Source organism: Nicotiana sylvestris, chromosome 12, assembly GCF_000393655.2.
Source record: "Nicotiana sylvestris chromosome 12, ASM39365v2, whole genome shotgun sequence".
NCBI lineage: Eukaryota > Viridiplantae > Streptophyta > Magnoliopsida > Solanales > Solanaceae > Nicotiana > Nicotiana sylvestris.
Window position 1 is genome coordinate 3,520,685 of NC_091068.1, and position 13,089 is coordinate 3,533,773.

Here is a 13,089-nt window from a genome sequence, read left to right on the forward strand (position 1 = left end):
CCTTCTCCCGGGTTAACAGAATTCCTTATCTAGATTTCTGGTACGCAGACTGTAATATGGAGTCATTCTTTTCCTCGATTCAGGATTAAAATTGGTGACTCGGGACACCCTAAATCTCCCAAGTGACGACTCTGAAATAAACAAACCAATCCTGTTTCGATTGTCTTTTAATTGGAAAAACTCCTTTGCGCCCTCCCGGGTGCGGAAAAAGGAGGTGTGACACAGACCACTCACGGATCCCTACGATGTGAGGGAGGAGCCGACCAACCCAGTCAAAAATGTCTTGGACCAAAGAAGAAGGCGAAGTCTTGGCTACATGAGAAAAAGACAAGAGGTCAAAGCCCACGATCAATAATGGTAGAAAAATTAGATAACTACATACAAAGGAATTAGGTACTTACGAGTACAATTCCAAACCTCAAGAAAATCGTCGACGTTGTCCACCACTTCCTCAGTTCTGACGAAGAAGAAGTTGGGCCAGAATTGGTGGTTAGATTTATCATCCATCTTCACTTCCAATCACTTGCCTCCCCGGTAGCGAAGCTTTAATATCGTCCACCTATAAAAGCTAGGGGCGAATAGATATATTAAATTTCAAAGAGTCAGTTCGACCTCGGCTAGCTCAGATAATTTGGTGAGCATCTGTTTAAGCTTATAAACGTACGGTGTACGCTGAGCTGGGCAAATGTTGTAATAGCGACATAATTCCTTTGCCAACGGAAGGAGAGTGAGAGTGTAACCGACTTGTAAGGGATAGGCGTAGAAGGTTTAGTACCCTGAACGGTGGACTTGCACCGCATCCCACCCAGCCGGGGTTAATTCGATGTGACCGGGAAGGCAGAACTTGGCCTTAAGCTCTCCCAATTCCTTCTCCGTCATCACTTATCGAAAGACTCCAGAGTCAGAATCCGGTGATTTGGAGAAATCAGATCTAGTATCAGGATTGCGAAGAATTATCTCCTCTACCAACGGGAAGCTTCCGTCCTCGGCAATGGCAGGAGCATTCTCCCCGTGGGGGGGGGGGGACACCATCGCCAAATGGATTACATCACTTCCCTCACTAGACTCAGAAGGCATGTTAGACATGTTTTGAAAGAAAAAGAAAGAGAAGTATCGAGCGATGAATAACTAAGAGCAATACAAATAATTGGAACAAAGAGGAGAGATTTAAAGCAAGGAAATAGCAAGAGAGTAATATAGGGTTCGAAACAATAGAAAACTTAAAACTTCAAAACCACACCCAAATATCTCTATTTATAAGGATCTTGGCACCAGGACCGAAAACAGTTCATCATTACTGGCACCGGAACCGAAGTGGCAGGATCAATCAGGGTTACACGCGAAATGAAGCAATGCATCAGGAATATGCGTCATGATGTCATCCTAATTTGTGGACAACATAAACCCAACGAATCGACCAGAAAAATCAAAGCATTTGAAATGAGCGGCCCGCATAGGGCCACGTTGCATGTTCGCCATGATCCCACAACCTGCACAACTCACTCGATTGTTTCGACCATAACAAACAAAATCCGCTCATTGAAGTCGGCTTCAATAAGCGGAGGGACTAACTGTATGGGTCAAAATATATCTTTAGAATATTTGAGCCAAGAGAGTATTAAGGGAAGAGCTCCCAAGTCGTCGTTTGTCTAAATGTCCCAAGAAGCAGTAAAGTCCATGGCCGAATATTCACGAGAGCCGTAGTCGAGGTATCAACAATGGTCGAAGACGAGGTCGAGGACTGTTAACAGAGCTGTAACAGCTAGTTTTTAAGATAGGACATTAAAGAGAATATTCTAATGGATATTCTCTAGACTTGTACTACTAGGTTTTCCTAAGAAGATGTCCCATATAAATAGGAAAAGAGACAATGATATGGGACACGTGAAACTCCTTCGTAAAAGCACACACTTTGACTTGAAGAAGATTTCACTAGCTAAGATACAAACATCATATTTTCACTAAGATTCTCGTTTATACTTTTCCACCAGATCCAAGAATAATTCGAATATTCAAGGGATTGTCTATCACTCTCCTTTGTCAGAAAAAAAGATCCACTTATTCCATTCTTTATTGGGTAAATCACTCCTTCTATTTACTTAAATGAATTTATTGCTGTTCATTATTATTGAATGCTACATTATTGCTCGTAATTTCTAGAACATTTATTATATATTATTGCCACTGTCGGACCAGATCCACACGATAATTATTGCTTCTTTAAAACCCTCATCTAAGGATATTTTTGTTAGATGATATTAGTCATTATTTGTATAAATTTAATTACTTGAACTAAGATCTATATTTTTTGATCAAATAATGTTAATGGTTGAAAATTCGACTTCTTCCTATACTTTTTTTTGCTCGCACTTCATCGTCTAATTATTTATTGCCATATATAATTGGCATCATTATACCGAAGGGGACATATAAACAAAAAAAAAAATGTAATCATACAATTCTTGCTAAATTCATTGTTTTTTAGCACACTTATTTTCCCATTCCTAGCTATACAAAAAAGTCCAACAAAAAAGATACCGATATGGCACTTCATATTAACAACCCTCCATTATATGAAGCTCATTGGTTCGACTACTTCAGATTCGCATTAGGCTACTAAGACATAAAACTTTTCCTACCATGTAGTTTTTCATTACCAAAGTTTAAACTCGAAAATTTTGGTTAAGTGGTGGAGGAATTCCAACTATCTTGCGAGGCCTCTTGGCAGTGATCAGATACCATTGTATTCACATTTTTTTCCAGCACCAATGACTGAAACTTAACATAAGTATATATTTTATATGCATAATTGAATGCAAATTAAGCCAATGAATGCGAATACATATACTATACAGAGGCATATCTAGTTTTTGTGCAATAAGTTCAAATGAATCCGATATTTTCGATATAGAGCGTAGAATATATATATGTAAAACAATAAATATTAATTCAGTATTCATAACTTTAAAAAGTACTAATTATTCAGTAATAAAGACCTTAAATATTAAATCCATCAAAATTAAATTCTAAAGCTGCCTCTATTTGCCTTATTCCTACTCATTTGTTCCATTTGGTTTGTGAGGTCGTGAGTTCGAGTCTCCCCAAGAGCAAGGTGGGAAGTTCTTGGAGGGAAGAATGTCGGGGGTCTATTTGGAAACAGCCTCTCTATCTCAGGGTAGGGGTAAGGTCTGCGTACACACTACCCTCCCCGGACCCCACTAAGTGAGATTATACTGGGTTGTTGTTATTGTTGTTGTGGTTTGTGGGTTGATCTTTTTTTTTTCTTTCTTTTTCCAATCCAATTATTATGTTGGATAACGCAAGAAAAGCGTTTGTAGCATTAGTTGCATCTCCTTGTTATAAATCAAATCTTTAAATGGAGAAAGAAGGATACTATTAAAACAAAGTTTCTTTAATTTTGTTTTCCTTCGTTTAGAAAAAAAAGGGAAATTAAAGAATGATAGCACAAAAAGAGACGAAGTTAAAAGAACCAAAAGGAGGTTCAAATACCAAGTCATCAACGAAAACTTAAAACACTTTTCTCTTGGCGTGAGATGTGAGAAAACTAATAAAAGAAATTAGGCATGTGACAGATAAAACATAAATGGATAATTAATGTAGCTTTTGATTTGTAGTGCTATTTTCATTTTGCATTACTAATATCGACATAAATTATGTGAGAATCTATGTATCAATATATTACTCCATAAGAGATTGAATGTCGACAAGAATATATGATCAACAATATCTAGATAAGATTATGTAAAACCAAATTAAAATACCGCTAGGTTATGCATTATTAAATTTATATATACCGTGTACATCTGTATTAACAATGTCGAACTTGATATTGCATGTATGGTGGGTTCATTATTTGATTCTTCTACCTTTAACTAAAGGGTTATCTCGGTTTTGTGCTTTGGGAATGCAGAAATTCTTGGTAGAGCACTCTTTCCCTTTTATGAATCATACACGAGGCGAATTGAATTAATCGAGTCAGTAAGTACCTAAAGGTGTACACAGTAGCTCGTAGAAAGTCGCCTTTCTTGATGTACTAGTAAATTTTACCGTGCGAAGAAATATAACTAAATAATTAATGGCTATAAAAGAAAATGATCAATTTCTACTAATGAAACGTTTTTTCATGGTTTTACCAAACTAACAATTGTTACAATTGGTAAATGCCAAAATAGAAAACTTTGAGAACATAACTATTTACCTCCATATTATATCCTCTTAGTAATTCCTATACAATGCGAGCACTCAAAGTAAATGGGAATATGAGATAATGGGGAATTATTTAATCCAAACAATTTGTACAAACTTTAATTTAAAGCATACTAACAAAGAACTCACATTTAAGCCATATATTGAAATAACCCCAAATTAGGAGTGATTGTTACCTTCATATATAATTTATAATGTACTGTAGGTTATGAAATCCTAATGGTGTGTAAGATATTTGGCTCTGCATGCATTCTCTTTAATCCACGAAAGTTTTTACCTTTAAAACTGAGGAAATTGAAAAGCCGTTTACAGCTTGTTTGGATGGTTGTTACTCATTGTATCATATCGTATTGTTACTTTAAATACAATGTTTGTTTTGGTTGTTACTTAAATTTTATTGTATCGTATCATTAAATCAGTCGTTATGTAAGGACGAAATGTGTCACTTTATGTAACGACCGATTTGGTGTGGTTGCATCGTTATCTTGTCTTTTTCTCTCATCTCACCCTTCACTATTATTAAATTATTTTATTTTATCATTTACCCTACCTTTTTATATAATAAGTTTACCCCGTATCATAATTTATCTTTATAATATTACAAATTTATTCTTCATATTGCTAGTGCATGATATCATGAAACAACGGCAAACGATACAATCTATCCAAACATTGTATTCATCAAACGATACAGTACAATACAATACAATACGATACGATACATTATGAAACGATGTGTAACAACCATCCAAACAAGCGCTTAATAAGAAACAGATAAACGGTTTATTTCTTAAATCTTGTGTTTTTTGGCTTTTTGGCTTTTTAAGTTGAACGAATTTCACATGAATTCATTCATTAATTTAATGAAAAGAATGAGGGAGAAAAAGTTAGAAAAAGGAGAAAAAAGATAAATATTTTTCTTGGCTTAAGAGAGGTGCCATGTCATCTTTTCTATGCCCTCCTTTATATATATAATATACATAGAGATAGAGATTATATAGACCAAAAACCAATAAAAGAAAAATACTATTCCGTAGAATAACATTTTGAAAACGTATGACCTACTTGTATCTCCGTATTGCCTTAAACTTTACTCCATATTAAAATGTCCTTTCCCTTTACAGGCAGAGGCGGATCTAGGATTTTCGGAGGATGGGTGCACTATTACTTTTTTAAAAAAAAATTAAAGGGGATTTGATCCCCTGACCTTAGGTTATTGGATATAAGAGATCAAAACCAGTGTATCATTTGGTCTCTTTTGACCATGGGTTGCATCAAATATATATATCTATTTTTGCCAAATTATGTACATCATATCTATACTTTAACCCGAGGACCACGGGTTCACGTGAACCATGTTTTACATGGTAGATCCGCCCCTGTTTACAGGTAAATAATCTACACTCTAGAGGCCAAGTGTTATCTCTAACTTTCCATTCTTCAATTATATATATCATGATGATTATATTATAAAATTATAACACTACAAACCAAAACTAATAACTATGACCGGGTCGGATTTATTTTGGATAATCTTAGCTTCCATCTCAGGAGATAAGGTGGCAGAATCAGGGGCAAGTGCACAAATAGTCATTCTTACGGATGCTATTTAGAGATTACCCAGTATTTATTTTGTCTTTAGTTATCTTAACTTCCGAATAATTTATAATATTTTTGTCCTGAAAATTTGAACTGAAAAAACTGAAACTCAGGATGCACTGACGAATTTCTAAATAGCATCCCTTTAGAGTAGCTACCTGGTATCATTTCCACCAGAATCAGGGTTGGGTCTACAGTATCACATGTAGGTTCATATGAATTCAGTAGTTATTGCGTAGTTTTTGCTCAGACCTTATATATTTATTAAAAACTCTACTAAAAATTCATAAATATTTAATTGTGAACCCAATTGCTATTATATATTAACTTGAAACCATAAACCTTAAATCTTGAATATCCACCTGGATAGAATGGCATGTATATGTGTCTGAGTTTAACTTCTATAGATACATAAAAGATAACTACTTAGGTAATCTTTCATAAAAAACGAGATCAGTTTCCAGGAAAATAAGATAATTTATCTGTTGTAACAAGTTAAAGTATACTAATAGTGCAAAGAATCTTTACCATATTGATGTATGAGTAAAATTCTTATACAATATAAAGAAGAAAAAAATAGGATAAGAAAAGAATGAGACTGATCTTGACCATTGCTTTGACATGTATAGATAGAGTAATTCCCAAGAAGAAGAAAAGAAAAGGATAAAACCCCAAATCTCTTCTATCTTTACTACTCCTTTTGTCTGCTTCATTGGGTTTTAAAATTGCAAGAGACAGAGTAGAAAACAAGACTGAGAGATAGAGTAATGAAGACTGAGAGATAGAATAATCAACTTATTCTAGTTTATACACATTGGTTTGAGTACAAGCTTGGAGAGGACCAGATCTGCTGAAGAACAATTTTAGAGGTTCATTATCAAGGTTGCTTGCTTAATTAATTTCTTCTTCTCGTCTATGGGACAGCCCGGTGCACAGAACATCCCGTATTCATGCAAGGTCCGAGGAAGGGTCGGATCCCTATGGAGTGATGTAGACAGCCTGCCCTAATGCAATATTAGTGGCTGGTTCCACAGCTCGAACCCGTGACCTAGAAATCACACGAAGACAACTTTACCGTTGCTCCAAGGTTCCCATTCCCTTCAATTAACAAAGTGCCTAGTGAAAATGCCAAAAGACTAGGACCCCTTTTGGCAATTCCAGAACCCAAGTTGTCTGGTAATTTTTCATTTAAATGTTCATCTCAGACTTTTACTTTCTTGTTTGCTAAAGAACTTGAGTAATTCAAGCCAAGGAAGTGTACACGCAGCTTTGCATGTCACTTGGATATCTAAAATACGTGGCAACTGATCAATTTATTGAAGTTTTTGAGTTATTAATGGAAAATTACATGACTGCGACGGGCTGGGTCAAGATGGACTACACAATCTTGGGCGAGTTAAATAGGTTTGGGGTCAAATTGCCACCCGTTTTCTAACTAGTGCAGATTCTCTCCCTTGATATATACTTCAGAATAACCCTTTGTTTGCTTGAATAAAACTACATAATCTACTATATCCAGCAAACAAATGGTAAATTGTCCATTGCATGACAAATTTAAAGAGCTTAACCAATAGAGAAAGAGATCAGTTAGTACTAACTTAGTGAAAATGGGATCAGTTTAAGCACCGCTACAGTTGACAATAAATGGTTTGACAGACTTGATGAATTCTGATGTCCTCATCCCCAGTTTAAGATCAATCTCACCACCTCCTAACCAGAAGTAGTCAGGGTTGAGCTTTGTGATTGCTTCATCCAAAATCACCTGGTAAAATTAGTATGAGTTACAAAGTAGTACCACAATGGACAGGAAGGTCACTCTCTACTCTCTAGTATGCAGTGATGTGTAATGCACATAAGGGCGGAACTAGCTCTTTGCTTACGGATTTGGCCAAACCCAGTAGCTTTGGTTCAAAAGTCTGTATTTGTCTTGAAAAATCTATTGAATATGTACAAATTATTAATTCAGAACCCAATAATTTAAACGGACTAGAATGCCGAACCCATGAACTTCACCCACTAAATTGCCATCCCTAAGTACATTTCAAAAATTAAACTACAAAATAGCAAAAAATAACCTAGGTACCATTACCTACACTATCCTTAAACAGTACAGAGAGAATGAATACCGGTATATCCGTTTTCATGCCAACACATGTAACTCCATTGTGTTCATAACCAGTCAGTTTTCCTGATGTCTCCTCAGGAGCAAGCCTCACTGCAAAAAGTTGATAGCTGAAATTATTCTACATGAAGCGGCCAACATAATGTGACACCAAATATGGGCACAACTCAAAACCTTGAAGCATACGGCTGTACAGGCTTCCAACAAAATTATGGTTACAGTATATTAGTGACCAAAATACACAATAAAAAGTAAACAGCAGAGCGCACAAATAAAGTCTCTGGGCCTCATAACTTCAGTCCGTTGCTGGATGTTCTCTAAGCAAATGAGTTTTTCCACTTTCCCTTAGAATCCAATGGCTGAATAACTGTTAACGTGTTTACTGTGATTCTAGTAAATTATCTACCTTAGAGTTGTTGAGAGAGCATAACTCGGATGAGAACACGGAACTTCATGACAGTTTATCTGGCAGGTTAAAGTAAACTAATCACATAAAGAAGCACAACACAAATTTCCATCTTGAGATCCTTTAGACATACATACAAACATTAGAATAACAATTTGTTCCTGAATTTCATGCTTTTAGGAAACAATCAGTCAATGAGCTGCAAATACTGAGAGGCAATGCCTGACAATTCTTACTCCCATCACTTGCGCTCCATAATACACTAAGGTCCAAATGAAAAACTCATATCATAATAACATATATGACAAAAAGATTGCTAAATTCATCCGCCATGAATAAATTATTTCCCACAAAACAACCACATGAAGTGTGCCACACATACACTTAGCAGTATCCCACTCTTTTCATATTTGACCATTAAATACGCAGAGAATAACATGCCAAAAAGAGGACCTCATTTCTATCTCCCAATCTTTCTCTCAAGCTGCAAGGTTAAAGTGGAATTAGAACCTTCTAAAATATGTGACTGGCCCGAAGAACACAAAACATTGCTTCTTTATACTCAATAAGAGTCGTAAACATGCACTTTAGTCAATAAACTTGTGCAATATAAACATGCTTGTTCAATTATAGCTATTGATTTTGTTCATATTTACATCAAAAACCGCCTAAATAGAGGGGAATGGATAGAGATGATTACTTTAGCCAAGCCCAACTAAGATCAAGGCATAGTTGATTCATTGATTGATATATCAAAAGTTGCCATAGCTAATCCACACCATTCAATTTCAGCAAAGTCTTTCCGTAGTATAATCAAAATAAAACTTCTAGTTAAATATTTTCAGGCACGGCGAAGATTCTCAAAGCTGCATATTTCTCTATTGAATTCTCATCCTGATCACTTTAACGGTTAGGCATAATGAATGTATTGAGTGACTTAGAGATGGAACTTACTGTTGAATTTCTTTTTGGCTATTTTGCCATCATTGAGAGTGTACAGAAAATTCTTCACAGTCTCAGCATTGAATCGAGCAGTATACTGCAATTAAGAACATATAAGAAGCACATTATGTTAGTGGTAGCTACTGTTCCTAGACCCCAAAACCCAAATAAAATTGTATAATAGTTACCTGTACAACAACGACGTAGTACTTTGAATTGTTACGATCACTACAATCAGTAATATTAGATGGGGCTTGAGTATTAACCTGCATTTGAGCAGACAGGATTTGACTAAGATAGAAAAGAACCCCATCCATAGAGACACTGAGATGATTCAAAGTTAAGGAGCATCCATTATCTACATATCCCCCAATCTCACCCTCACAGATACACACACCAATTCACAAAAAACAGAAGAAAATGAGCACCCAATATCATAAGCATTTTCAACACCAAAATTTCATGCATAGATCTGCAAAGGTATGATGAGATTTTGTTTGAGATATTTTTGCTGTTTCTCACATGTTCACAAGGAAACAAGAAAGACAAGAGGACCATGAACAATAACCCAAATTATCACATTTTAACAAGGGGATAATGAGTTCTCTGGTTTTTGGCCATTTCAGTTCAAATTTAATTCAAAATTTTAAGATATTGATAATAATTGTGGCCAAGTATAAGCTTCCTAATCATAGGCTCATTGTTATGACAAGCAAAGTTGGATTTTTCAGTCACATGAAGCCGTATAAGGTTCTTCTTTATCTGTTTGTTCATACCTTCCATCTCATGTTCATGTTTTTTTTTCTTGCTCTTAGGGGTGGTAAGATTATAAGGCCTTTTTGTTCCTCAATTCAGTATTCTCTACTGTCGTTTATGTTTCTCATAGAAGTGAGGGGAAACTTTCTCATATGTTGCTGAACCAAAAGTACATTTTACTTATCAAAAAACATAAATCAAATATCATACTCTCCAAATTCATTCACTTAAACTTAGGTTCCCAAGTACCTTTATTATACATCGCAAAAGGTCTCATACTTATGTTTATCAACAAAGGATTTCACTCCATTGTGTATTAACACCTTTTTTAAAATTCCCTAAATAAATTTCGTATCTTCTTAAATAAGGTTACCCTCATCTCAATCTTACAATACCATGTCATCAATACCAGAGAATTGATGTCTCAAGCTTTTGCTATTCAAGTTATAGAAAAGTTGTTTAGACTAAGTATATTAAAAGTACTCTCTCTGCTTCATTTTATATGACACTGTTTTCATTTTGGATCTTCATAAATATTTGACAAAATTTCATTCCCTCCAACTTTCACAGCTTCAAAAATTCAAATCCATTAAGCTACTCAAATAATAAACTTTGATGTGGTTTTTTTCTGGACAAGCTAACTTGTCAACTATTATATACTATCAAAAAGAGCTACCAAAATGCATACTCCCTCCTCTCCTTTCCAGTTTATGTGCCACTATTTCCATACCAGTGAATCCAAATAGAATTACAAACACTTCTATAGTTAGAAATGATTAACTTTACACTTCCCATTTGACCTTTAATAATTCTTTTATAGCACCACAAATATTACTGCTACAAGTTTCAAAAGTTCTATATCGAAACAAATGTTGTGATATGTTATCACAAATTTCAAAAGTCACTATGTCACATAAATTGGAACAGAGAGCCTAAGTTAAAATGAGTATCTTAAACTACGTCAAACGCCTTATATATAAAGTGAAACCAAGGGAGTACTAGTTTGAATTGAGTACATCATATATCCTGCTTTGCACTGAAAGATTTTATGATGCTTTTTATTTTTAACTTTTTTTGAAATAAATTTTACATATTTGAAAACAGTACTACAAGTCAAAATAATTAACCACTCAAAATATTTAAAAACATATAAAAGAGTCGCGATCGAAGGCAATTCATTTTACTCTCGATATTCAAATTATACCATTCTTTTTGGGACGGAGGGAGTAATAAAAAGTAGTAACAGCGTATATAAGACATGAGGAGGTAGATAGGAGGTACCAGAACAATGCTTTTGCAGAGATGATGAATGGATGCAGCACCGAGAACGTCACGACGAGCTTCGAGAGGCCAATCGTAGTAATCAGAGGGGACGCGCTTGAAGCTGAAATCTCTAACGCCATTGGCGACGAGAATGCTCGAAAGGCGGCCTTCGGTGGTTGTAGCGGCGGCGGTGGCGGCGGAGAGAGAAGAATTTGCGGTGGCGGAGGAGGAATTATTATAGGAAGTTTCTAGAGATAGCTCTAGATTTGTTATCCGTTGGAGGATTCGGGTCTGGATTTTTTCCAGCTCGGTTAGTGCTTCCGCCATTGCCCTCAACTCGTTCAGTTCTGTACTATGGCGCGTTTGGATTAGAAAATGTTTTATTTTACTTTTTTATTTTTGTCACACACATTTCTCTTATTTTTCTAACTTCAATTGTTTTTGCGCAAATGGCCTAACGTCCCCTCCCCTAAACTTGCTCATAGTTTTAAAGTGGGCTACTTGGAAATTTCTTATTTTAACACTACACATTAATTAACACTTTTGACTATTGATCATGCTTATGTGACCGCAGAATAACTGACGTGGTAACAGTAAAAAGACGTTATGTATAACACATCAGCATCCACATGGACGGAGCCAGAGTGTTATTTACGCGTTTGGCAGAACTCAATAACTTTAGTTCAAGTCTTGTATTTGTCTTTAAATTCTTATTTTAACACTACAACATTAATTAACACTTTTGACTATTGTTCATGCTTATGTGGCAGCAGAATAACTGACATGGCAACAGTAAAAAGATGTTATGTATAACACATCAGCATCCACATGGGCTGAGCCAGAGTGTTATTTACGCGTTCGGCAGAACTCCATAACTTTAGTTCAAGTCTTGTATTTGTCTTTAAAAAAGACAAAAATTTACTGATGTACAATTTTTTTAATGCATAACCCAGTAATTTAAAAACATTAAAATCTCGAACTCATGAATTTGAAATTCAGGCTCCGCATCCACATCGAATAAATGTCATTTATTCTATTTATTTATTTATTTATTTATTGCAATGAAAATCGCAAGTGGCACTACAGCAATTCATAGTGAAAATCGATAAGTGCATGCCTATTACATGGTGCACACTTTAATTAACAAGATATTTACTATCGCCCACTAGCGCAACAAACTCTATTTACCAAATTAGGAACAAATCACTTAGAGTTTTTTTTTTCTTTTTAAAATACAACTTTTAAATGTTGATAATATAGAGTTTATTTCAGGTAGAATGCCCTAAATGGCACATGTAGTTGCGCCACTTTGTCATGTCGGTCCTCCTACTTCACTTTTTTTCATCCAGAAACTTATTTAAAATTTATATTTTAAACCTCTTTGAACGTTGACCAAACACATGTGACAACAAAATAATTGAGCTGGACAAAATGTGTGTAATTCACGCGACCAAGGAGCATGCATATGAAGATTTTGAAGAAGAAATAATTAAAATAAAGAGAAAAAAATCAATAAAATGAAAAATAAAATAAAAAGATAAGATAAAATAAGTTTAAAAAAAGAAAAAGAAAAACACAAAGAGACATTTTTTACGCATCTTCTTCTTCCACCCCTACCCCCCACCCTCATCTCCCTTTTTCCTGTACACTTTTCTTCTTCGCCTTCACCAGCCACGAATTATCCTCAATGACTTCTCTGTTCCAGCTTTAGGCCAAGGAATTGGTGGACCTGAAAATGCACAAATAAACTTCAAAGTCACAGCAAAAGTTCTAA

General features: G+C 35.2%; 1 protein-coding gene across 1 annotated transcript; it reads right to left on the bottom strand.

Annotated features, from left to right (window-relative positions):
- Positions 1-7,286: 7,286 nt before the first annotated feature.
- LOC104236094 (uncharacterized) lies at positions 7,287-11,762 on the bottom strand. The gene is made up of 5 exons (XM_009789958.2): positions 11,334-11,762; positions 9,485-9,562; positions 9,309-9,393; positions 7,953-8,041; positions 7,287-7,588 (listed from the first exon to the last, which is right to left on the bottom strand). The coding sequence occupies exons 1-5, from the start codon at positions 11,640-11,642 to the stop codon at positions 7,445-7,447; spliced, it is 705 nt and encodes a 234-aa protein (XP_009788260.1). The 5' UTR covers positions 11,643-11,762; the 3' UTR covers positions 7,287-7,444.
- Between the last annotated feature and the right edge of the window lie 1,327 nt (positions 11,763-13,089).

Excerpts from the sequence above, each read along its gene's own strand:
- LOC104236094 (XM_009789958.2), bottom strand. The coding sequence starts at position 11,642 with ATGGCGGAAGCACTAACCGAGCTGGAAAAAATCCAGACCCGAATCCTC. Across the intron at positions 9,394-9,484 it reads ACTACGTCGTTGTTGTACAG|TATACTGCTCGATTCAATGC; the intron begins GTAACTATTATA and ends TCTTAATTGCAG. Across the intron at positions 7,589-7,952 it reads GCATGAAAACGGATATACCG|GTGATTTTGGATGAAGCAAT; the intron begins GTATTCATTCTC and ends TAATTTTACCAG.